Source organism: Gobio gobio (genome assembly GCF_949357685.1).
Source record: "Gobio gobio genome assembly, chromosome: 16".
NCBI classification, from domain to species: Eukaryota; Metazoa; Chordata; class Actinopteri; order Cypriniformes; family Gobionidae; genus Gobio; species Gobio gobio.
The window spans coordinates 39,599,234-39,622,342 of NC_137109.1; the positions used below are offsets into that span (position 1 = coordinate 39,599,234).

At 38.5% G+C, this 23,109-nt stretch overlaps 1 protein-coding gene across 1 annotated transcript in view; it reads right to left on the minus strand.

Annotated features, from left to right (window-relative positions):
* Positions 1–621: 621 nt before the first annotated feature.
* The window catches only part of macrod1 (mono-ADP ribosylhydrolase 1), a 60,215-nt gene continuing 37,727 nt past the window's right edge, over positions 622–23,109 (minus strand). Inside the window, exons 5-10 of the mRNA XM_079838605.1 lie at positions 16,446–16,562; positions 10,091–10,212; positions 6,520–6,550; positions 5,312–5,385; positions 1,740–1,821; positions 622–907 (exon numbers count right to left, since the gene is read on the minus strand). Coding sequence (XP_079694731.1) covers positions 882–907; positions 1,740–1,821; positions 5,312–5,385; positions 6,520–6,550; positions 10,091–10,212; positions 16,446–16,562 — 452 coding nt within the window. The 3' untranslated portion in view covers positions 622–881. The remainder of the gene's footprint in view (positions 908–1,739; positions 1,822–5,311; positions 5,386–6,519; positions 6,551–10,090; positions 10,213–16,445; positions 16,563–23,109) is intronic.

The following is a 23,109-nucleotide window of genomic DNA, read 5'->3' on the forward strand; positions in this document are numbered from 1 at the left end:
TCAATCTGCATCAATATTGCAAAATATTTCATTTGTTCTAAATCCATTTGCTGACATTATACTATTAACTTGAAGGCTTACGGTGTAATTAATGAAAGTTGCATTAAGAGCGGCCCCAGCCATTAGTTCAGAGAGAGGAGTTGACTTTAATGAGGCTCTTTTATCATACTGGAAGACAGAAAGTACATTGAAGAAGTACAAATAGTGCACTTTCATTATAGGTTAAGTGTTACAACCATTGACATACTCTTTTTGGTTTCTTTTATTGCCTTAATTCAATTTTTATTCAACTCTATGAACAATATTCAAGTAGGATATCTTCTATAATTTAAACGTCAATTCAGTGCATATCATATAATTGCTGGAAATTGTTCCTGGAATGAGTAACAATGAGACTATGCCATATTTGCGACTTAAATGGTCATTTTCTTTGTGTTTCACCTAAAAAAGACAATTCACTTTCATGTTGTTCCTAACACGCATGCATTTCTTTCTTCTGCTGAACACAAAAAATATATATATTGAAGAACATTGGGGTTTAAACAGCATTGGACCCCACTGACATATTGTATGGACACCAAAAAAAAAAGCACAGAAGGAAGAAATTGATACATGAGGGTATGAGAGTAAACGACAGAATTTTTATTTTTGTTATACTTTGTTATCAATATTAACACAAATGCAATAGCAGTATGACTCCCAACTTGAAGCTGATACCAATCACAGAAATCCATGTAGCACTGGCTTGGTTATATGTATAAATCGTGTGGCTTCAGGCAGCTGTTGTTGTTGCTTATAGGGGCCACATCAGGTAAAAGCGAGACAGCGATGTGGCGAAAAAGCAGGTTGTGTGGCGTCTCCACAGCAACTATGACATCCTCTCATAATTTGCTCTTTGGCGGTGAACCTGGAGGTGAAAAACAGGGTCTAATAGAGCACACATACACAGCATTAGACATCTACAAGGACACTAATGCTTGGAGTTCAGCCGCTGTGTGAGATCTCAAAAACAGCATATCATAACTGTGATTATTAGAGCAAGGTTCGTCATGCAACATGTTACATTTTAAAAAAGGTGCAAATCAGTAAATATGTTTGGGGATGTTTCCTAAGGGCATAAAATTGAGTAAAATGAAATACGAAATTAGTCAGTGTGCTGCTTTTTAATTAATTTCTTTTAACATTGTAAACACTGCATCCATTAAAAATGCTAATATAGTCAGTGTTGGCTTGTTATCAGTGCAGGCTACACACGTAGAGCCATCACATAAGAATAACTTTAAACTGCGCTAGTTTGTCCCAGAACACAAGTGAAAACAAACACATTGGCATCACAGTCAAGAATACCAATTACCTGTCCTCTCACTGAGGGAGGGATTAATAGAAGGTAAACTGGGCAAACTTTGTTTAGAAAGCATTCGTATAATCAAGGGTCATTATGAAATGTTTGTGTGTGTGGTCCTGGTAAACTTTACATTGTGGGGACAAAATGTCTCCACAAAGATTGTCATTTTTGTCCTTGTAGAAAATTGTTTGGTCCCCATGAGGCAAACAGCTTATAAATCATACAGAATTATGTTTTTTGAAAATGTACAAATGAAGGAAGTTTTCTGTGATGGGTAGGTTTAGGGGTAGAATTATGGGATAGAATATAGTTACAGTACAAAAATCATTATTTTGAAAGTCCCCATAAAACATAGAAACCCAACATTTTGTCTGTGTGTGTGTGAGACATATACCTTGTGGGAAGTATGCAGGCAGCAATGTTTCGTAGAGCTCTTTGTCAGACTTCAGAAACACACAGAAGATGACCCGGTCCAACTGAGTGCAGATGAAAACATCAGAAAAAGACAAGAAATAAAAAATAAAGGAGCACAGAGAATATCACTTTTGAGCTGATTTTGCTACTGCACAGCAGAACTTCACAGACACAACTCAGAAGAACGTATAGCGATAGTAATATAACACAATCTTCACCTAAAAGAAACAAATAGGCTATAATCCTTTACCCTTACCTTCTAAAGCAGGAATTCCTGGGACTAGAGTTAAAGAATGAAATTATGTTAAAAAAAAAATTAACTAAAATAATAATAATAAAAAAAGAATTAAATAAAAGTTGATTCCCAGAGAAAATAAAAGTATTTTCCACTGCAAGGGCATTTCTGTGAAAGAGTTTATTTTGTTGTGTCAAAATTATTTTCTGTGAAATGAATTTAACTTTAAATATTCCATAAACAGATAAAAAAAAAAAACATTAATTTATCCTGTTCACAGATTTTTGACTCTCAGTCTTGTGTGAAGAGAGGGTCTGCTGAAAAAGAGCACTTGGGTGCATTCGGTTAGCATATTTCTAATGTCTGAGTCTTTCTAGCCGGAGAGGCGCAGTGCCAATGACCTTACTGTCCTTGACAGAACACCAGCACCAGTCCCAAATGCTTCATGGCAAGCAACAACATAAAAAGAATACATTGAGATCCGTGCCAGCATCCTAGAACCTCCATTTCCATGACAACAGTGGTGAGGGCAGGTGGGCTGTTCCTGCTTCTAATCATGTTCCTGTAACACATCATTGCATCCAGCTAACACTCCTACTCTGCCACTGAAATCTCTCTCGCTCTCATTTTTCTCTCTTTGGTGTCTAGCATTGTCTTTTTTCATTCCATTTTGCCAAATGTCACTCGCTCTCTCTAGCTCACTCATCCTGTGTCGCTTTGTCGGTCTGATTAATATTCAAAATGAAGCTTTACATTGCCAAAGCATTTGTAACATTATGAACATGCATATTCGTGATGAACTACAGAAAAGAGTGTATTCCACTTGATATTTACATGGTTTCTGGGTTAAAGGCACATGGCAAACCATTTACCGTACACTATCAACAAGAAAATATTACCATAATATTAACATACTATTTATGTTTAACCAAATCATATTAAACTTCTTTTAAAAAATGTTTTAGATGCATATTTTGTGTAGTTTTTATTTGTAAATAGAAACTGTTTTTTTGACTATGACTATTGATTATTGACTATTGATTATTATTAATAGTAGCCTTCTTTTGGAACCATGAGTCCACAAATCCTCAGCAAACACTGCAGGTGTCATGAAGGTTACAGACATTGAGGAGCACATTTAATTGAACTAAGCTAAGCATTTACAAAAAAAAATGGCTCACTCACATTTCATCTTTTCAAGTTAAATTTGATTCAGACATGAGTGGTTTTGTCCAAGTGGGTGAGTTGTTCAGTCTGTAATTAATTAGTCCGCCCATTTCCACCGGACTGACGCATTCAGGTCGATTTTCAGACCGGCTGCGATCATAATAGGTGGGCGTTATCATATTGACAGTGTAATCAGCCAATCACAGTGACATAGATGCACAGCCTTCTTTGATGTGACCTTTTGTCGTTATTTTTTATATATTTATATACACACACAAAGATCAGGCATAACATTGTGACCACTGACAGGTGAAGTGAATAACACTGATTATCTCTTCATCACAGCACCTGTTAGTGGGTGGGATATATTAGGCAGCAAGTGAACATTTTGTCCTCAAACAAGGGCCAATTTGTGATGGCTAGACGACTGGGTCAGAGCATCTCCAAAACTGCAGCTCTTGTGGGATGTTCCTGGTCTGCACACAGTGGTCAGTGTCAATCAAAAGTGGTCCAAGGAAGGAACAGTGGTGATCCGGCGACAGGGTCATGGGCGGCCAAGGCTCATTGATGCACGTGGGGAGCGGAGGCTGGCCCGTGTGGTCTGATCAAACAGAGGAGCTACTTTAGCTCAAATTGCTGAAGAAGTTATGCTGGTTCTGAAAGAAAGGTGTCAGAATACACAGTGCATCACAGTTTGTTGCATATGAGGCTGCATAGCCGCAGACCAGTCAGGGTGCCCATGCTGACCCCGGTCCACCGCCGAAAGCGCCAACAGTGGGCACATGAGCATCAGAACTGGACCACGGAGCAATGGAAAAAGGTGGCCTGGTGTGATGAATCATGTCGCTTACACACATGGGGGAACACATGGCACCAGGAAGCACTATGGGAAGAAGCAAGCTGGCGGAGGCACTGTGATGCTTTGGGCAATGTTCTGCTGGGAAACCTTGGGTCCTGCAATCCATGTGGATGTTACTTTGACACGTACCACCTACCTAAGCATTGTTGCAGACCATGTACACCCTTTCATGGAAACGGTATTCCCTGGTGGCCATGGCCTCTTTCAGCCGGATAATGCGCCCTACCACAAAGCAAAAATGGTTCAGGAATGGTTTGAGGAGCACAACAACGAGTTTGAGGTGTTGACCTGGCCTCCAAATTCCCCAGATCTAATTTCCCTGTTGGGGACAATAAAGTTCATTGAATTGAATCTCAATCCAATTGAGCATCTGTTGAACGAACAAGTCCAATCCATGAAGGCCCCACCTCGCACATCTTGGTGCCAGATACCACAGCACGCCTTCAGGGGTCTAGTGGAGTCCATGCCTCGACAGGTCAGGGCTGTTTTGGCAGCAAAAGGGGGACCGACACAATATTAGGTCATAATGTTATGCATGATCGGTGTATATATTTAGAGATGTTTTGTACACTATTTGTACTGTTGATTATTTTCTCATCCAAAGAAAATGCTTTGATGTACATTATGTAGTTTTAAAAATAATGAAAATATAAATATAATAAAAAATTAAAAACAATAAAAGTACTCTCTCTCTTCCATTCTCTACTATTCTCTTTGTGCGTATGGAAAAGTGCAGGGGTTAGACAGCACCAAAGCGCTGGTTAATTAGTGTGCCGTAATTAGAGTGTCTCTGTCATTTTGTATGTCTGTAGCGTAAAAGAAGGCGAGAGCAACTAAACACGCAGTGCAGAGTGAGATGAAAGCTCAGGACAGGAGAGACACATCAGTGAGAGATGAGAAACAGATGTGACCAGGAAGAAGCGAGAGAGAGAGGGAGAGAGAGAGAGAGAGAGAGAGTTTTTAGTTTTGTCAGAGACATCCTGGTGGCTAATTTCCTCATTTCCTGGTTAAATGTACTCTGGGCTTACATTAACTCACAGGGGCCAGAGGTTGTGTCAATGCATTTGTGGATTTTTTTGTATGTGTGCTATTCTGCAAAGCTTATACAAGCTCCGTAGAAACCAATTAAAACTGTGAGGTTATATGTGTGTGTGTGCATGCTGACTCAGAAAAGCAAGTCCCTATGCAGCCACCATCTGTTTGCCACGACGTGTTCCTCATCGAACAATAACAACAATGGCAAGAAAAGAACACCAACAGGGAAATGACACAGACACACACACATACACACCTTCTCGTGGTTTTGCTCCAGGTATTCTCTCACTGTTCTCAGGGCAACTTTGACTGCTTGATCAGGTGGATATCCTGCACCACACACATCATCCAACACAATACACATCAGATTTAAGCTTTCAATCGATTCAAATGTTTAAATTACAACTATTAAAACTTAAATTGCAATATGCTGTTTGACTGATTAAAACATTAAAAAAAAAAAAAAATCACAATGGTCTCCAAATAAGATAATTCAAAGACATACCAATATTGTGGCAGATGAAAGCACGGAATAAACAGGACGGTATATTGTTTTATATATTTTAAATGTTGTCTATACACATGCAGACAGACATCTTTGGCCATCGCATCTTGCCATTTTTCAGCATCTCATGCTATACAAGTTTATTTTATTGTGTTATTTTCTTTATAATTATTTAGACTCAATTGATGCATCAAACGGACAGCCCTAACACAAAGTAAATCCAAAGGGACAACACAACCTGATATTATTACAAATACACATTACTTTGATTGTAATGATATCATTTGTATGATTAACAGAGAGGCGTCAGAAATCAACACGTTCACACCTTGTCAGCACTTCGCAATTCTGCAGATGCACGGCACCATATTTTCTGCATGAAGACTTGAAAACGATTTACTGATGGTGGTTGTTTTCAAACTAAAGCTGTTTGCTGGGTTCATTTTTGAGTTTAATCTCAACACGTATAGCTAAGAAGGGGGATTATAATCACAGTGACATGCTCTCGCACCTAATCTCTCCTAATCTGACCGTCTAATCCCACCCTTAATCTTGAAATCCCTCATACTACTGCAAGTGATATCCACTCCCGGAATTCCTAAAATGAGGTTCCTACTAAATAAACAACCACAAATAAGAACACATGCATGAGCAGGAGTTCACATCATAGCCAAGGTCCATAAACGTACGATTGATTAGGTTAGATAGAGCATCATGAACATAGGGAATGAAGTACTATTGATGTTAGCTCATAAATGTGGTTAATGAATGATTATAGGTATTAATAATAAATGAGTCTATTGAAAACTGTAAATCAACCAACCTGTAATAAATTGCACACAGTCATTTATAGACTACGAATGCAAAGGACATATAAATATAAATAATTGATGCAAGACAACAATTAAAGATGAATAGTAAACATTGATTAAGAAAAAAACGCTGTAATTTGCACCTACCATACACTCCAGTAGAGATGCAGGGGAAAGCCTAGACATCAACATCCAAGAGACATAAAAAGAAATAACGGTTTGAATGTTATATAATTAAAAGTGTGAAAAAAAAAAATCTTATCTACACACTACTAAATGATTTTTCTAAATAAATGTGTTGCATTAAGAAATCAAGTTTACAAAGCACTTACGGTTGGACCTATTAGTACACAACCACAACAAAAACAGCTTTTACAAGGGAAGGTGAATGTAAATTGATTAATTACAACCCATTAAAGATACAATCCATTACTAACGACAACGAGCCACTTGTGCCCCAGAATTAAGGACCTTAAAACAAAAGCTTTACTTTAAAGCAAATGGACAGTCAACCGTTGCTGCTTTAAAAGGAATATTCTGCTAAGTAATGTCTTGAAAACCCCAGCACGTATGGATATAGTACTTTGAAATCAATTAAGGGCCAGGAAATTCTGTCAGTTACTCACCCTCATGTTCTTCCACCCAGACCTTGAATTACTTTATTTCTTCCATGGAACACAAAAGGAGCTACACTGCTGAACGTCCTAGTTGCCGCTTTTCCATACAATACAAGTGAATGGAGATGGGGCAACAATAAAATACGAATTTTGTGTTTGTTTCATTCTGTTTCAAAGATATCAGAAGACTTGTAATGATACTTATAATAGATTACTTTTAATGACAAGTTTATGTGTCAGTTATCATGTGTCACCATTCACTTTTATGTAAATTGGAATGGAAAGCCAGAACATTTAGCACAACAACATTTATGTTCCATGGAAAAAAGATAAAAATAACCAGTGTTGTCATTGCCTCAATAATGTTTTTCGGTTAATTCTGGTAATTATTCGTTTTATTACTTTTATTATTTATTTATTTTTCTTTTATAAATTTTATCCAGTTATAAATGAAAATGTTCAATGTTGTTTAAACATGTGACAGACTTTTTTTTGTTGAACAACTGTTTTATCAAAAATGAAGTTACTCAAACTAAATGACTAAGATCAACTAAAGACATATAGAAAGCCAGTAGTAAAAAACACAAACATTTAAAATATATTATTTAAAATATATAAAATATACAAATATCATATAAATATAAAAATAATATAAGTAACATTAACACTGGGAATGACATAAGGGTGTGTAGATGATGAAAGTGAACTTAAATTTTTTTACATAAACTACTCCTAATAATACTACACTTAGAAGGTCTTTTTTCACAGCATACACCAGTTACATAAAGATAAACAGGAAGTCCCTATAAGACATTATGATGCCTCAATGATCGCTTTCTCCTTCTTGAGAACCTTAACAGTAGTTCTTAGCTGTGCCTGTGTGTATTTTTATCCTTGCTGGTGCACTGCTTTAAAATCTTTTATATATGCAGTAACCTGTCTTCAATAAATCATTCTCTGAAAGAAATAAAGCTGAAACGGCTCTCAACTGTTTGAGTAGATTCATATAAAAATTGTTAGGGCACCGGTGGAGTGCTAGTTATGTGCTGTGTTATGACTGGACTGCTGGCATTTTGATTCTTATACTGTGATGCAGCCGTCAGGTGTCAGTGAAGCAGGGTGAGAGTTTAACATGTTAACGGTATGTACCTGAGTTTATGTGCATGCAGCGTGTTAGGATCGAGACTGCGGTAGGTCGTTAAAATTGCATACAAGTAGTTATACTCTATATTGCCAAAAGTGTTGGGACGCCTGCCTTTACATACACATCAACTTTAAAGGGATAGTTCACCCAAAAATGAAAATTAGCCCATAATTTACTCACCCTCAAGTCATCCTAGGTGTATATGACATTCTTCTTTCAGACGGATAAAATCAGAGTTATACAACAAAAGTCCAGGCTAATCCAAGCATTAGAATTGGATTTATAGTTGCTCTGTTTTTGAAGTCCATAAAAAAGTGCATCTGCCCATCAAATAACGTGCTCCACGCGGCTCTGGAATGTTAATAAAGGCCTTCTGAAGCGAATCGACGCGTTTGTGTAAGAAAAATTTCCATATTTAAAACTTTATCAAGTAAACTTTCGACCGACCGCCTTCCCTGTTCAATTTATGGAAAAATTGTTGAAAGTCCCTCTGCCGATTGAAAGACTAACACGACCAGGTAGGCTCGTCATGACGTCAAGTACGCATCTTTAGTTTCACTTTCAACATTCAACACTTTTCCACAGAAGGCGGTCAGCCGAAAGTTTTAAATATGAATATTTTTCTTACACAAACGCGTCGATTCGCTTCAGAAGGCCTTTATTAACACCCCGAAGCCACGTGGAGCACGTTATTTGACGGAAAAAAAAATCAATATATGGACTTCAAAAACAGAGCAACTATGAATCAAATTCTAATACTTAAATTAGCCTGGACTTTTGTAATATAACTCTTTTCATTTTATTCGTCTGAAAGAAGAATGTCATATACACCTAGGATGACTTGAGGGTGAGTAAATTATGAGCTAATTTTCATTTCTGGGTGAACTATCCCTTTAATGACATCCCATTCTTAATCAGTTGGTGTTTAATATTGAGTTGGCCCACCCTTTGCATCTATAACAGCTTCATCTCTTCTGGGAAGGCTTTCCACAAGATTTTAGAGTGTGTTTATGGGAATTTTTGACCATTCTTCTAGAAGATCATTTGTGAGGTCAGGCACTGATGTTGGATGAAAAGGCCTGGCTTGCAGTCTCCACTCTAATTAATCCCAAAGGTGTACTATCGGGTTGAGGTCAGGACTCATGAAATGGGAGCATGAAATTGTCCAAAATGTCTTGGTATGCTGAAGCATTAAGAGTTAATTTCACAGGAACTAATTGGCCAAGCCCAACCCCTGAAAAACAGGCCCACATCAAACTTTACACTTGGCACAATGCAGTCAGGCAAGTACCGTTCTCCTGGCAACCTCCAAACCCTGACTCGTCCATCTTTCTGTCCATCAGACAGAGAAACGTGATTCGTCGCTCCAGAAAACACGTCTCGACCGCTCCAGAGTCCAGTGGCGGCGTGCTTTACACCACTGCATCTGACGCTTTGCATTGCACTTGGTGATGTAAAGCTTGGATGCAGCTGCTCGGCCATGGAAACCATTCAATGAAGCTCTCTATGCACTGTTCTTGAGCTAATCTGAAGTCCACACAAAGGTTGGAGCTATTGACTCTGCAGAAAGTTGGCGACCTCTGCGCACTGTGCACCTCAGCATGCGCTGACCCCGCTCTGTGATTTTACGTGGCGTACCACTTCGTGGCTGAGTTGCTTTTGTTCCCAATTGCTTCCACTTTGTTATAATACCACTAACAGTTGACCGTGGTATATTTAGTAGTGAGGAAATGTCACGATTGGACTTCTTGCACAGGTGGGAACATATCACGGTACCATGCAGTCTGCATGCCTAGGTGCTTGATTTTATACACCTGTGTCCATGAAAGTGATTGGAACACCTGAATTCAATGATTTGGAGGGGTGTCAATATTGCCAATACTTTTGGCAATATAGTGTATCACTGCCAGGACATGAAGTCTGAATCTGTAATGAGTGTGTGTGGTGAGACCCTCACCACAGTCCGCAGGTGGTTCTTAGTTGCAGTGTGCAGACAGTTATAATAACAGTTTCTCAGTGCTTGTTCCTCTCTCTCCCCCACTGAATCGTGGACTATTGGCCCCACGGTGTGAATAACATCTGTGAAAAAGAGAGATACAGCCAAAGACAGAGAGAAGTCATACAAAAATATCAGAAAATATGTGAATGTCTCCAGTTCATCTATCCATGTTCCTAAAACACAAACACTGTATGTTCATGATACACTATCATTCAAAAGTTTGGGATAAGTATGATTTTTTTTTTCTCAAGAAATGAATACTTTCATTCAGCAATGACATTAAATTGATCAGAAGTGACTGTAAATACATTTATAATGCCATTACAGGAATAAATGAAAATAAATGAAAATACTGTATATCAAAATAGGAAATTTAAATTATAATAATACATCACAATATTACTGTTTTTCTTGTATTTTTTAATCAAATAAATGCAGCCTTGGCAAGCATAAGAGACTTCTTTCAAACACCTTTACTGATCCCAAATGTTTTAACAGTAGCATATATTTTAAATTGCATATAAAGTATAAAGCATATATTTAAATGCAATTATTTTCTTAGAGTAACTAAAATTGACAAGAGAAAATGTGCTTTGTTTAGTCCACACATCTGTGCATCCTCTAATACTCTCGATTCTGACGTTATATTAAAACAATTTAAGTGTTAGTTCACCCAAAAATGTAAGTAATGTTATTAATTACTCACCCTCATGCCGTTCCACACCCGTAAGACCTCTGTTCATCTTCGGAACACAAATTAAGATATTTTTGTTAAAATCCGAAGGCTCAGTGAGGCCTCCATAGGGAGCAAAGCAATTTACACTCTCAAGATCCATTAATGTACTAAAAACATATTTAAATCAGTCCATGTGAGTACAGTGGTTCAATATTAATATTATAAAGCGGCGAGAATATTTTTGCTGCGCCAAAAATAAATAAATAACGACTTATATAGTGATAACTGATTTCAAAACACTGCTGCATGAAGCTTCGAAGCGTTATGAATCAGTGAGTCGATTCAGTGGTTCGGAGCACCAAAGTCACGTGATTTCAGCAGTTTGGCGGTTTGACACGCGATCTGAATCATGATTCGACTCGCTGATTCATAACGGTTCGAATCTTCATGAATCAGTGTTTTGAAATCGGTTATGACTATATAAGTCGTTATTTAGTTTTTTTGGCGCACCAAAAATATTTTCATCGCTTTATAATAATAATATTGAACCACTGTACTCACATGGACTGATTTAAATATGTTTTTAGTACATTAATGGATCTTGAGAGTGTAAATTGCTTTGCTCCCTATGGATGCCTCACTGAGCCTTCGGATTTGTGTTCTGAAGATGAACAGAGGTCTTACGGGTGTGGAACGGGTGAGTAATAAATGACATTATTTTTGGGTGAACTAACCCTTTAATTCACCAGAATACATGGATCTATCTTTTTAAGTGATTTAAAAAAGGTTTCCAGTGTATTAAAAGATGGTAATTTTGAACATATTCTGGAATTATAGTAAACAATTTAAAATTTAGTCCTATTAAGTTCAAATAAATGTCTTTCAAATATATTAAAGGGATATAAATTACACATTTTATAGAAATAGAAATAGAAAAACTGTTCCATTCAATAGTGGTATCGCTATATCAGTATCAGTGATACTGGCCTTGGCAGAACTTGGCCTTTGTAACACTGTGGCTGACTTATAGAAATAACTGATTGCTATTGGAAGGGTCTTTTGGCTTACTTCTTTTGATGATATATGATGATATATTACTCAACAACATCAAAATATCTCTTCACAGTAACTGCTTTACTGATAGGCGCTGTCAACAGCTGAGGTGATGAGCATTGGTAGTGTTTAGTCCTGTTTTTACACCCCACATTTACCATGGAAACCAAGTAGAATTTCTGCTATAAATCAAAACATTGAGAGCGTCTTTAATCGAAATGCAGAATTGATTGCTATTCATAGAATAATATACAAATTGACAGGTCTTTTTTTGTAAGAGAAAGTTGATGAACTCCTGATGTGTCTTTAATTATGTCTGGACTTTTGATTAGATCTCTTACTTATCTCAACTACACTTTCTGTTTGTATATTTCCCAATTCTGGCATCTGTCTGTTTCTCAGTTACTAAAGCCCCACTTGTCTCCATCCTGCACCCTCTCATCTCAATTTCCTGTTTCCTCCTCCCATTGACACTCAGCTCAACCAGACGCCGGGTCCGTTTCCCTTGTCCTCCTTTTCAGTCTACCTTCTGTCTAAAACATTCATCCATCTGTCCTCTCAATGTCTTGTGTCCTTGTGTGTCACGTCTGTGGCATGTCCTCAATCTCTTCCCTTGCCCCGCTTGTCCTTTGGACGTCCAGCAGCCCTCCGTCAGTTGCACTCCCACTCCTCTTTCCCTCATCCATCCACCCCCCGCATCCCTCCCCGACACCTCTCTGCGTTGCGTGCTGTCCGGCTGCGTTTATTTACCGCTGCACTCTGCAGTGTTTACAGCATCGATCCACCTCTGTTTGTTTAGTCCAGCAGCACCATCATACATCAAGTCAGGCAGGGACATTACTCACACACAAACACACATACACAAACATACCCAGACGCTCGCATATGAAGTGCAAAGGGAAACAATGGACAGACAAAAAAACAGAACAGTGGGCATATGTTTGACTGGAAGTACAGTGTCACAAAGTGTTGTCATGGCACAGCATGAACTGCTAAAGCGGGTGTAGAAGGAAGAGAGGAAGAGAGACAGGATGACATAATCACCGCAGACACAGGTGCAGCTGGAGGTTAAAACAAACTACAAAAAACTGCCGGGAGCTTTAAATTTCGCACTGCTCAACTCCCTCTGTCGCTCCTGTTTGCTCTCTAAAACAAACACACACACACAAGCATGCTTACAATGGAGTGTGCGAGGGGAAGAAATTAACATTTTCTACAGAGTTCAGATGTTTACGATGTAGCATAATGTAGATTCGGGGCCTTGTAGCTAAAAGGTAGTTTATATAATAGTATAATATAATATAATAATTATAATATAATATAATTTAATATATAATATGATATAATTAATATAATAAATATATAATATATATATTTGCCATACATATGTCATTTTTTTATTTGTATATATACTTTAATTTTGTGTTTAAAAAATGACATGCATAAGAACAGACTTGTATATAAATTATAATATTATACATTTAATTTATTTTAACAAGAAGTATAGATTGACTGACTGACAGACAGGCTGTTAGATAGGCGATTGGATGGATGGATACATCTTCATTTTGTGGCTTTTGCAGCTTTTTGCTTTAATATATGCTGGGTCACAGTGTAGTCGTACAGCTTATCTTCTAAACCATTTTATTTCACTATAACTTCCTGATCTGCTCATGAGAAAACACACCATTCTCTTTCTCCCCACGCAGCTCCCAAACCAAAACCTGACAACACCCATAACGTATCGATGAATCTACTCCAAACTTGCTATTATCAGGCTCTAAATCACTCCTCTGTTTGTTCCCCCCTCCTTCCCGCCTTCCTCCTGCTTGCTCGCCTTTCTCTTTCCTCTTCTCCCTCCCACTCAGTGAAAGATTGTCTGTCCTTCTGCAACCAACTGTTCACTCATCCAGACCAAACCCAGGTCTCCCGTCTCATGCACAAAGGGAGGCCCTGGTCTCTCCCACCAACCTCCCAGGAGAAAAAGTCACTGTGCACAACTATATATCCCCATTCTGCAGCAGGGGAGCAGGTGCGTTGATTTTTAAAAAGGCAGCTGGCTAAGACGGCACAAGAGATCTGCTTATCATCTGAAAGGTCCGAAGGTGTTCGACTCACTTTTTGTGTTTCCCCCATTTCTCTCAAATTCAAATAAGCTTGACAGCTAAGTTACAATATACCCGTAGTCACCAGCCGATCAAGCATGACGGCTCGCACAATAGATCCCTCTCCTTTCACCTTGGCTTTCATGCTACTGGTTTTGACAAGAAAAGGCTGCGATTTCAAGAAAGTTGCCGCTCAAAATGTATTTGAGATAACAGTCTGAAATTTGGGATCATTGTAAAAGTACAGTGCATTTCATTTGATTGTTTAATACATATAATTAAATAATTGAACCTTGTTATTCATCCAGTCTATGAGCCAAAGATGGATGAGGAGAGAGAGAGAGAGAGAGAGAAAGGGATTAGTTAAGTAAAGGGAGAGAAGGGTGGGTGTTCGATTGGCCTGTGTGGATTTTAATTAGTGTTAATTGGCCACAGAGGGAAATGAAGGCTCAGAGAGAGTATGTGTATGTGTGTGTATTGATAAATATGCTTCTCTCTTCTCTTTCTCCCCCCTAGCAATGGTTGTTTTGTATGGTTGCATCCCTAGTCAAGGCTGTATTGGTACACAGGTGGACTTAGGGACCGACAGGAGCTTCACATTCTGCCTTTCATATACCAATGAGATCCACTGGGTTTCTTTCTAGTTCACCCCCTCAACTCTGGCAGAGTATGTATTATTACCATACTTCTGTTTTACTGTAAGACACAAACATACACTCCCCTATCCTCATCCAACAAGCAACAGATGTGCGAGCACATGTGCAAACTTCAGCTCAGCCAGTCAAAACATGACAATACTCTATACAAACAGACAAATCTCCGATTTTATTTAGGGGCTTTAGCCTGTAATTATAAATGCTTTCTATTGCTATCACGCATACTTGAGGTTCAAGCTGAAGTGTGTAATTTCTCCACCACCGAACATAACTGCAAAAACAAATATTGTTTTCAAAAAAAGGTTTCCAAATACGCCCACATTAGTTGTTGATTGAACAAACTGATAGCCATTGGTCAGTATTGCTGTGTACAACTAGACGGGTTGCTCAAAACAACAGGGGATTTTTTTTTTTAGAGCTATGGAGACAATGATTACAGCTTTTGAGGAAAATAACCTATGAATAGCTTACTTATAGTTGTCTCCGCATATTAAGATACGATAGAAAAAAAAAATTAAATACCAAAAAATGGAATTATAAAATAAATGCAGCTGATTAAAAGAAACTAAGCAATAAACGTTTGCATTTTAGTCGTTTTAATATGGACATGATTGACATCTTAAATCTTCCAGAATGTCGAGGAGAGCTTTGCTATTTCTTTTTCAAACAATCAGAGCATTTACAATCTAGCGGGTGATATAATAGGTGGAACAAATACTGTAGATTTATACTGAAGGAGTGACCTGACTTGGGGGTTGGCTGTACACTCAAGCATTTGTTGTAGCCAGTTTTGCATAGACAAATTTCAGAGAATTTAAAATGATCTTGATCCTGGATCGCCATGATGCTCTCTACCCACAGACAGAAACCTGAACATTTTCATTTAGAAATGTTACATTTTAACAGCTCATCAATCACAAATAGTCCAAACACCTGTTCGTACATAACTTATAATCCAATCTGTGCGAGGTGCACGCAGTCAGAGACAGACACTAATTTCAGTCCTACAATTGCTGCTGATATTTACTGTTCTACTCCCCGCAGTTCGGTACAGTACGTGAGAGAGAGAGAGAGATGAGAAGGAAAAACAAAGTTGGAGAGAAAAATCAACTAAAGACTACGTCAAATCTAACAGAGAGCATAGACTGGTGTGTGAGGCAAATCATTTATGTGTATCTGTGTGTGTGTGTGTGTGTGTGTGTGTGTGTGTGTGTGTTGAGGGGTGGCTGGAGAATCAGCAGCGTGTGCATCTCTGTCTCTGAACAGCAAGGTACGGTGGGGGGGATCATAAATTAGACAAGGAAATTACTGCTAAGTGTGCGAATAAATTAAAGTGCGCTTGCTTCTGTAAACACTGTCTGACTACATAATTACTGAACACTCTCTGGAAGAGTGAAATAGAGGGAGGGAGATGGATGGGGGAGGGAGCGAGGGAGAGTGATAGGCAAAAAGGTTTGTGTTGATGGTTTATTCATTTATTCATACGGCAATGTGCAACATGTACGTAACCGTTTGACATGTCGCTTGAGAGGTTGCACAACACCTGCTTACTATCCTAAGATGGGAAATGAAAACGCATGCCAAAAAAATGCACTTTATGACATTTATCAAGTGTAATTTAGCTTCTACAAAAGTACTGCGCTGACTTTGATGTGATCAAGCTTAAACACAAGCAAGGTTTGCTTTTCGAAGAAATGCTCATGTTTAATTCTAACAAATGATTCTGAATTCATCAGTCTACACAAAAAAAAAGCTCAAACCATTTCAGACCGATGTTTATATGGCATTAGTATGATGATCAGTGTGTTTCGTGAGCGACTCACATTTTGCCGGCAGGCCGTAGGCTCCGGTGATCTTGGCATCCCCTGTTTCACAGCCGTTCAGAGTGGCACATTCCTTCTTCAACAGAGGACCAGCCCCACGATGAATGGCACCATCCACTGAAGGGGGAATATATATATATTATATACTCATACATATTCAAATATATATATACACATATACGTACAATGGTTATTTTTGTCAGCTATGAATATCTAGCATTCTGCACACTTTTAATCAGATAAAGATAATGTGGTGCAGAAAGATTACATTTATTAGAAAGAATTACTAAGAGACAGATACACATTTATATACACAATAAATAATACGTAGTAAAACATATAATATACAATACACATATATAGCATAATATTTAGTCAGATAATTCAGGTGGCAATTTACTAATTTACCTCTCAAATCGTGTCATCACATGACAAAAATTGTGCAGTTCGGGGGCAACACAGCTTACCAGTGAAACATCTTACCCCACTTTAATGCTTATAAACCCAACCCCCATTTATCATTTGAGGACAGAAAAAAAATATGATTTCTCGTAGCACTGATGGCAGCAATTTGAGGGCCATAACAGTTTTATTCAAGGGTTTTCAGCACCCTGGCACTTTTGCAGATATGTGCTCAGAATCTGCAGGAGCTTGATATAGAGTGATAAAAAGATAGAAAGATAGGGAATATATACCGAGAAGTACCATAGAGAGAGTGAAGTGGAGAGAAAGACTAGGAAAAAATCTGAGGGACAGATGGAGGGAAGTTGTACTCAGGGCTTTGGAGCCGAGGAAAGGGGGATGAGAGGAAGGAATAGGGGAAAAGATGTGAATGTGGTGACGAGGTACGCCTGTTGGGAATAGCTTGCCTTCCTGAGTAATTGCAACATGCATGCACACACACTTTTTATATTACACCGACATCTTGTTAGCAGGTGCTAATTGGCTTTTTGCTTACCTGACGGGGTTTGTGACACGGAAAAATAAACATAATATTTTCCTATATTGCATAGTTCTTTTTCCAATCCTCTTTCACATATGTTCCTCACATGTAATCCCACGCAACTCCCAACTAAATACACGCATGCATACGCTGCGCACACACAACATTTCTGTATATAAAATCATTAATTAACAGTTGTCCCATCAAATCAGTTTGGCCTGGACTGGTCAGCAAGTGTTATCGAAAAATGCACCCTCTTATTGGCTGAGCTGGTCACCATGGTAGCCATTAGTAAGAGCATTTGATTGGATCTGGCACATCTGCTTGCTCATGTCACAAATCCCACGACACCAATCCTCTCTCTCTAAACACTTGCCCGCCGTTCTGGGTTTTCAACTAGAATACCAACATTCCACTTAGTGCCAAGTGGAGAACAGAACACACGCATTTTCACTCAAAAAATAAAACCACCAAATCAATACTTATCCATGTGTAGCTTTCCAGGTTGCTAAAAACAGTGTAAAGAAATTTCACAAACAGACATTAAGGAGTTTTAAAAGGGAGCCATATGCCAAAATGAAACGTTATACCGCAAACACAACAAAACCCCCAAAGAGACTCTAATGTCACTGTGTCCTTTTGTACAATCTGGAGCTTTCTCAGTTCTGAGCTTTGGGACTGACGTCTCCTACTGTAATGAACAGAAAATGTTGATCGCCTATAGTTATATGTGCCATTTCCAAGCATGATCCATCTGACCGTGAAACTAGGAAATCCAGCATGAATTATTTTCATCACTCAATCACAACCTCGCTTCCCCATTTCCTTAGTCAATTCTTTTTCCATATGTTTCTTCCTTTGACTTCCTGTCTAGTACATAGCAAAGAAGCTATTTTAATAATCAGTAATTTTCTTGTTTTCCCGTAAAAATATCAAGACATCCTTTAAACATATAGTGTGTACGATAAGACTTGTTTTTAGAGAACAGTGAATGTTTACATTTTAAAATTGTTACCACAATAAGTATTTAAAGTGCCCCTATTATGTTTTTTTTTTTTACTATTCCCTTTCATGCAGTGAGTAATAATAGCGGTTTGTGAATGTAAATGTTCTGCAAAGTTGTAAAGTCAAGTCGAAAGTGCATGAAAAATACAGAAAATGTATTGAAATTTAGAAATAAAAGTCATTTTTTCTATACTGATGTTTGCCCTCTGGCTGAATGCCCTGTTTCAAGGGGCATGTCTCCTGTGAGACTTCAGTAAAAATGGCCACTGTTGTGATTGGCTGACATCTTTGCATTTGAAATGAGCGGAGGGGGCGTGGTTTAACGAGGTCTACAAGGCACAAGGCTGCCAGAGAGACGGATGTCACTTCTCATCAGTTCTCTCAGCACGTCTCAGTTCAGTGAACTGTTGTAGTTACTAGCATATACTTCAGGTTATTACTTGATTTCTAGTCAGAGGGACTGTCACTCATGTCAGAAAGTTAGTAACTTTAGTAAATGATGGATCAGCGCTGACTCGAGACGCGAACCGTTTAGAACATTTCAGTCCGATTTGGTGAACTGGTTCGACCGGTTCACTAAAAAGAACCGGTTCAAAAGAACGATTCGTTCGCAAACCGGACATCAATGGACCAGAGACGGAAAGATTTGCTAACAAAGTGATATTGTACTGAGTTGTGAAAGCGCTGTCAGCGCAAGTTTATTTTGTTTGTACCTGAGAGTTCTGAATAAACACAAGTCCCAGTCACGCCGAGCCTGTCTTCATCCTTATTCTACCAACTTTGTAACACATGTAATGTACCATTACAGCTGTCGAGATGAGTTATGAAGTTATGAGTAAGTGTTGATTATAGCATTATTTTTAGATATTTTCCTATCATATGAAAAGCGTCAGTGACGCACATTGAGTACACAGCGCAAACAAAGACACAACAGGGCAGTAATCGAATGTAATCTAGTTTATTGTGGGGATAGCTGGCTAGCATAGCCCAGATACACTCACGCTTACCCCCGTCTGCTTAATCTCGTGCCATGTATGGCGCCTCCGCTGTGGGCGAGATGCAGTACTGGGGGTCGGTGATGTTGAAGGCCGACCGGCCAGTGCAGCCCGAGCTTCGGCGTGCGTGAGGTTTATCTCTAAAGATGTGGCTCTGCCGATGTTGAGCAGAAACTCACGACTGTATGCACATTTTAGAACAGATAGACGCGACGAGGACATACAAAAACACTGACTCACAAGATAGAAAACACCGTTCTGTCGGGAGAGAGAGAAGCCGCAGCACGAATAATTAAGTTCTGTGTGAACTTGAATAATTAGCTACACATCAGAAATCACTGATCACAGATCAGAAGGAACTGAAAAAAGACTTCTGTTTTCATTTGTACAGCCAAACACTGAGAAACTGCCAGCATTCACTCGTTCACAAGCCAATATGACGCTCGCATGGGCGTGCTAAATTCTCTGGGCGGAGGAAAGGGAGGTAACTGTTCCTGTTATGACGTCATAACAGGAAAATTCAAGATCAGCTCGTCTGAGCTCTCATTTTCTCAAAGGCAGAGAAAGACAGCCAGAACTCGGTTTACACCGATCAAAATTTCTAGCCACTTGGGGACAATATTCAGGCTAGGGGAACTCATATTAATGTTGAAAAACCTCATAAAATGAAAATTTCATGCCATGGGACCTTTAATGAATATTGTTGCGTCCCAATTCACCTACTTATACTACGACCTAAAAGTATGTACTCTTTTTGTGAAAAAAAGTACATACTTCTGAGTGTGTAGCAAAAGAGTATGCAAGCTTTGGGACATTCTACTTCGTCATCTTTAACGGACACTGTCACTTAGTTACATGCAGCTTGTCACCTTTTAAACTGTCCTGCCAATCATTGTCACAGTTCAAATCCTCCACATTCAATTTAATTTCCTACCGTATCGGAGAGAAATGTAGTAGCACGTTGATCTGCCATTCATGGGTCTTTAATTCAGAGACTCTCCTCATGTGTTTGCAGTTTAAATATAATGATGCATTTAAAAGTTAATGGCCAAACATATCATTTCAAAAGTTCATAATGCTGCTGCAGGTAATAAAATTGAATAAATATATTTTCGTCAGGTTAAATACTCATAATTGATCACTAAAGCCCCTTAATCTAAACCTCTCTACTTAACCATCGGACTTGCACTTCCATCATGTTTGTAGTTTTACACTTTTTATCCGCGTTTGTAGTTCTAATCAAATCCTCGTCCAACTTGCAATGGGTTGTGGGCAATATCAGCCATTAGGGTGTGCGTTGATCCGCACTTCGAATTCTGACCGGAAATAGTAGACCATCCGGGTATCTTTGGAATACTCTTTTCAACATACTTCGATTTGGGACATACTAATTCTATTTTCGAATACTATTTAGGAAGGATAGTATGCGAATTGGGACGCAGCATATATTTTCTACCGGGTGTTCAAAATACATCGGTTTGTGTTTTATATTGTGTAAGTTTCCTGCTAACCGGTCTTACTGAAAAACCTCTGCTAAACAGCTGTGGGCCACTATTACCTAAAACTGTGTGTCTATTAATGCAGATTGTCTGTCGTTCTTACTACTTTGAGTAAAGATAAAAGATGGAGCAAGATTTGTTGTACAAACTTTAATGTCATTCACGTTAGTGCTCAGTTCCCACATGTGCACCGCAATAAATTCATGTTCATGGACATACACTTGTTAATGCTGATGTTGAGGAATTACAGTTGCAACATCTCATAATGCACCTCAAAATGAGTAGTGTATTACTGAGGAATGTCCTGCTCAAGCGATGGAGGTTCAGGTTGAATAACTAGTTCTTCTAAAGTTGTGTCATCGGACTCGCGCTCGGTTTTATATGGTAAAACCAATGCCATTGTTACTGTCTTTACAGTGTGTACAATCACTGAGGACTGAGGAAGCCTCCGGAGCTGAATTCAGTTATGGTAAATGGGCCTTTAGCTTCCGACAAGCGCTGTAAGTGGTAGACCAATCACAACAGACTGGGCCATCTGGTCAATCACAGCCGAGTAGCTTGCGGAAAAGAGGGATTTAGAGAGAATGATTCATCCAACGAGTCGTTTGAGATGCATTGAAAAATGTGGTGATGTGCAATGTATATTATGAGAAAATGAAAGTGTTTTGAAAAAGAAATTAGTAACCTTGAAAATAGCATAACGGGGAATAAAAGACAAAGAATTAGAGACAAAACAAATAGCCTAATTCAAGACATTCTCAGAAAACCAGCCTTATTATAAACATTATCGTATTATATTGTTATACCATTGTTTTGCATCTTAAAACTAGATTTCAGAGACTATATCTTGAATTTAGGCAAATAAATTTGTGCTTCTTGTTTGCAATCTTGTAATATTGCGTATATTTTGTTTTAGGGATGTTTATATTATTACTGAAAAAAACGAAAATCCCAAAATACTTATTAGATTTTTGCAGTGCATCAACAATGCTGACAGAGAATAGATGGTGCTAGAGTTTAAAAAACAGTACCCGAAACAAAGTATACCACTATACGACACATCCTAACTCATCCATTCTTTTCTTTATTCTCTCTTCTGTTGTTTTAAACACATCCTCTTGTTTTTGCCCTCTCAGCTCTAGTGCTTTTCCTGTTTTAAACACCAACAGGCAGAGACTCACCCCCTCATCTCTCTCTCTGCATGCAATGCTCTGAGGCTGTGTCCTCCCTGATGTATAGTTTGTCCCTGCCTAATTATCACCCAGGTTTGCCTTAACAAACCTCAGGAGTGGAGCCAACAAAAAAAAAGAGGGAGAGAGTGTGAGCCTGAGAAAGCTGATGTGTTTGCATAATGGCGACAGAAATAGAGAGAAAAGAGGTGTTGGAGTGTTAGGGAGTGAGGAGAAGAGGTGATGGGGTAGGGCAGAGAGACAGGGAGATGGTAGAAAGGGAGATGGAAGACATGCAGAGGCACAAACTGTCAGTGAGGTTTAAATCGAGGGAGGTGAAGGTCAGGCCTAAATCAATTGCATTTGCCATTTGTGTTTGAGTAACTACAGAAAAAAACCCAGGTCAATATACAGCAGTGCGCACTTCTGAATTTGTGTTTGTGTGTGTGAGACGTGGTTCTGATGACTAGGATTCTCAAGTGCAGATTTATCACTAGTATTGATTAGCTAACGGGCAGGCACTTAACACGGGCAGAGAGCAAAAGCGGCGCACGCTTACAATCGACACACATGCATACGCGCAAATACTGAGTCAACAGTTGGACATTTCTGTTCATTTGCATAGCACTCTACTATCATAAATTTCTTACAAAAGATCTTGCAATGCACTTTCAAAATGCACACACACACACCTCTTACACAGACTGTACACTAGCGATTTGTACACCACCGTTCAAAAGTTTGGGGTCAATACGATTTTTTGGTAACACTTTACAATAATTCTATTAATTCATGCATTAACTCACATAAGCTAACAATGAGCAATATATTTTTACAGCATTGATTTACCTTTGCTAATGTTAGTTAATAAATATGTTTTCAGTTTCACATGTCAATCATTCTGATATATTCTGATTTGGTGCTAAAAAAAACATTACTTATTATCAATATTGAAAACATTGAACTGTAGTATAGGTTAGATCTAATATAAACCATTTCAAGTTTGTAGTTAGTTTTGTAGTTAGGATTTGCAAGCACAAAATAAGATACAGT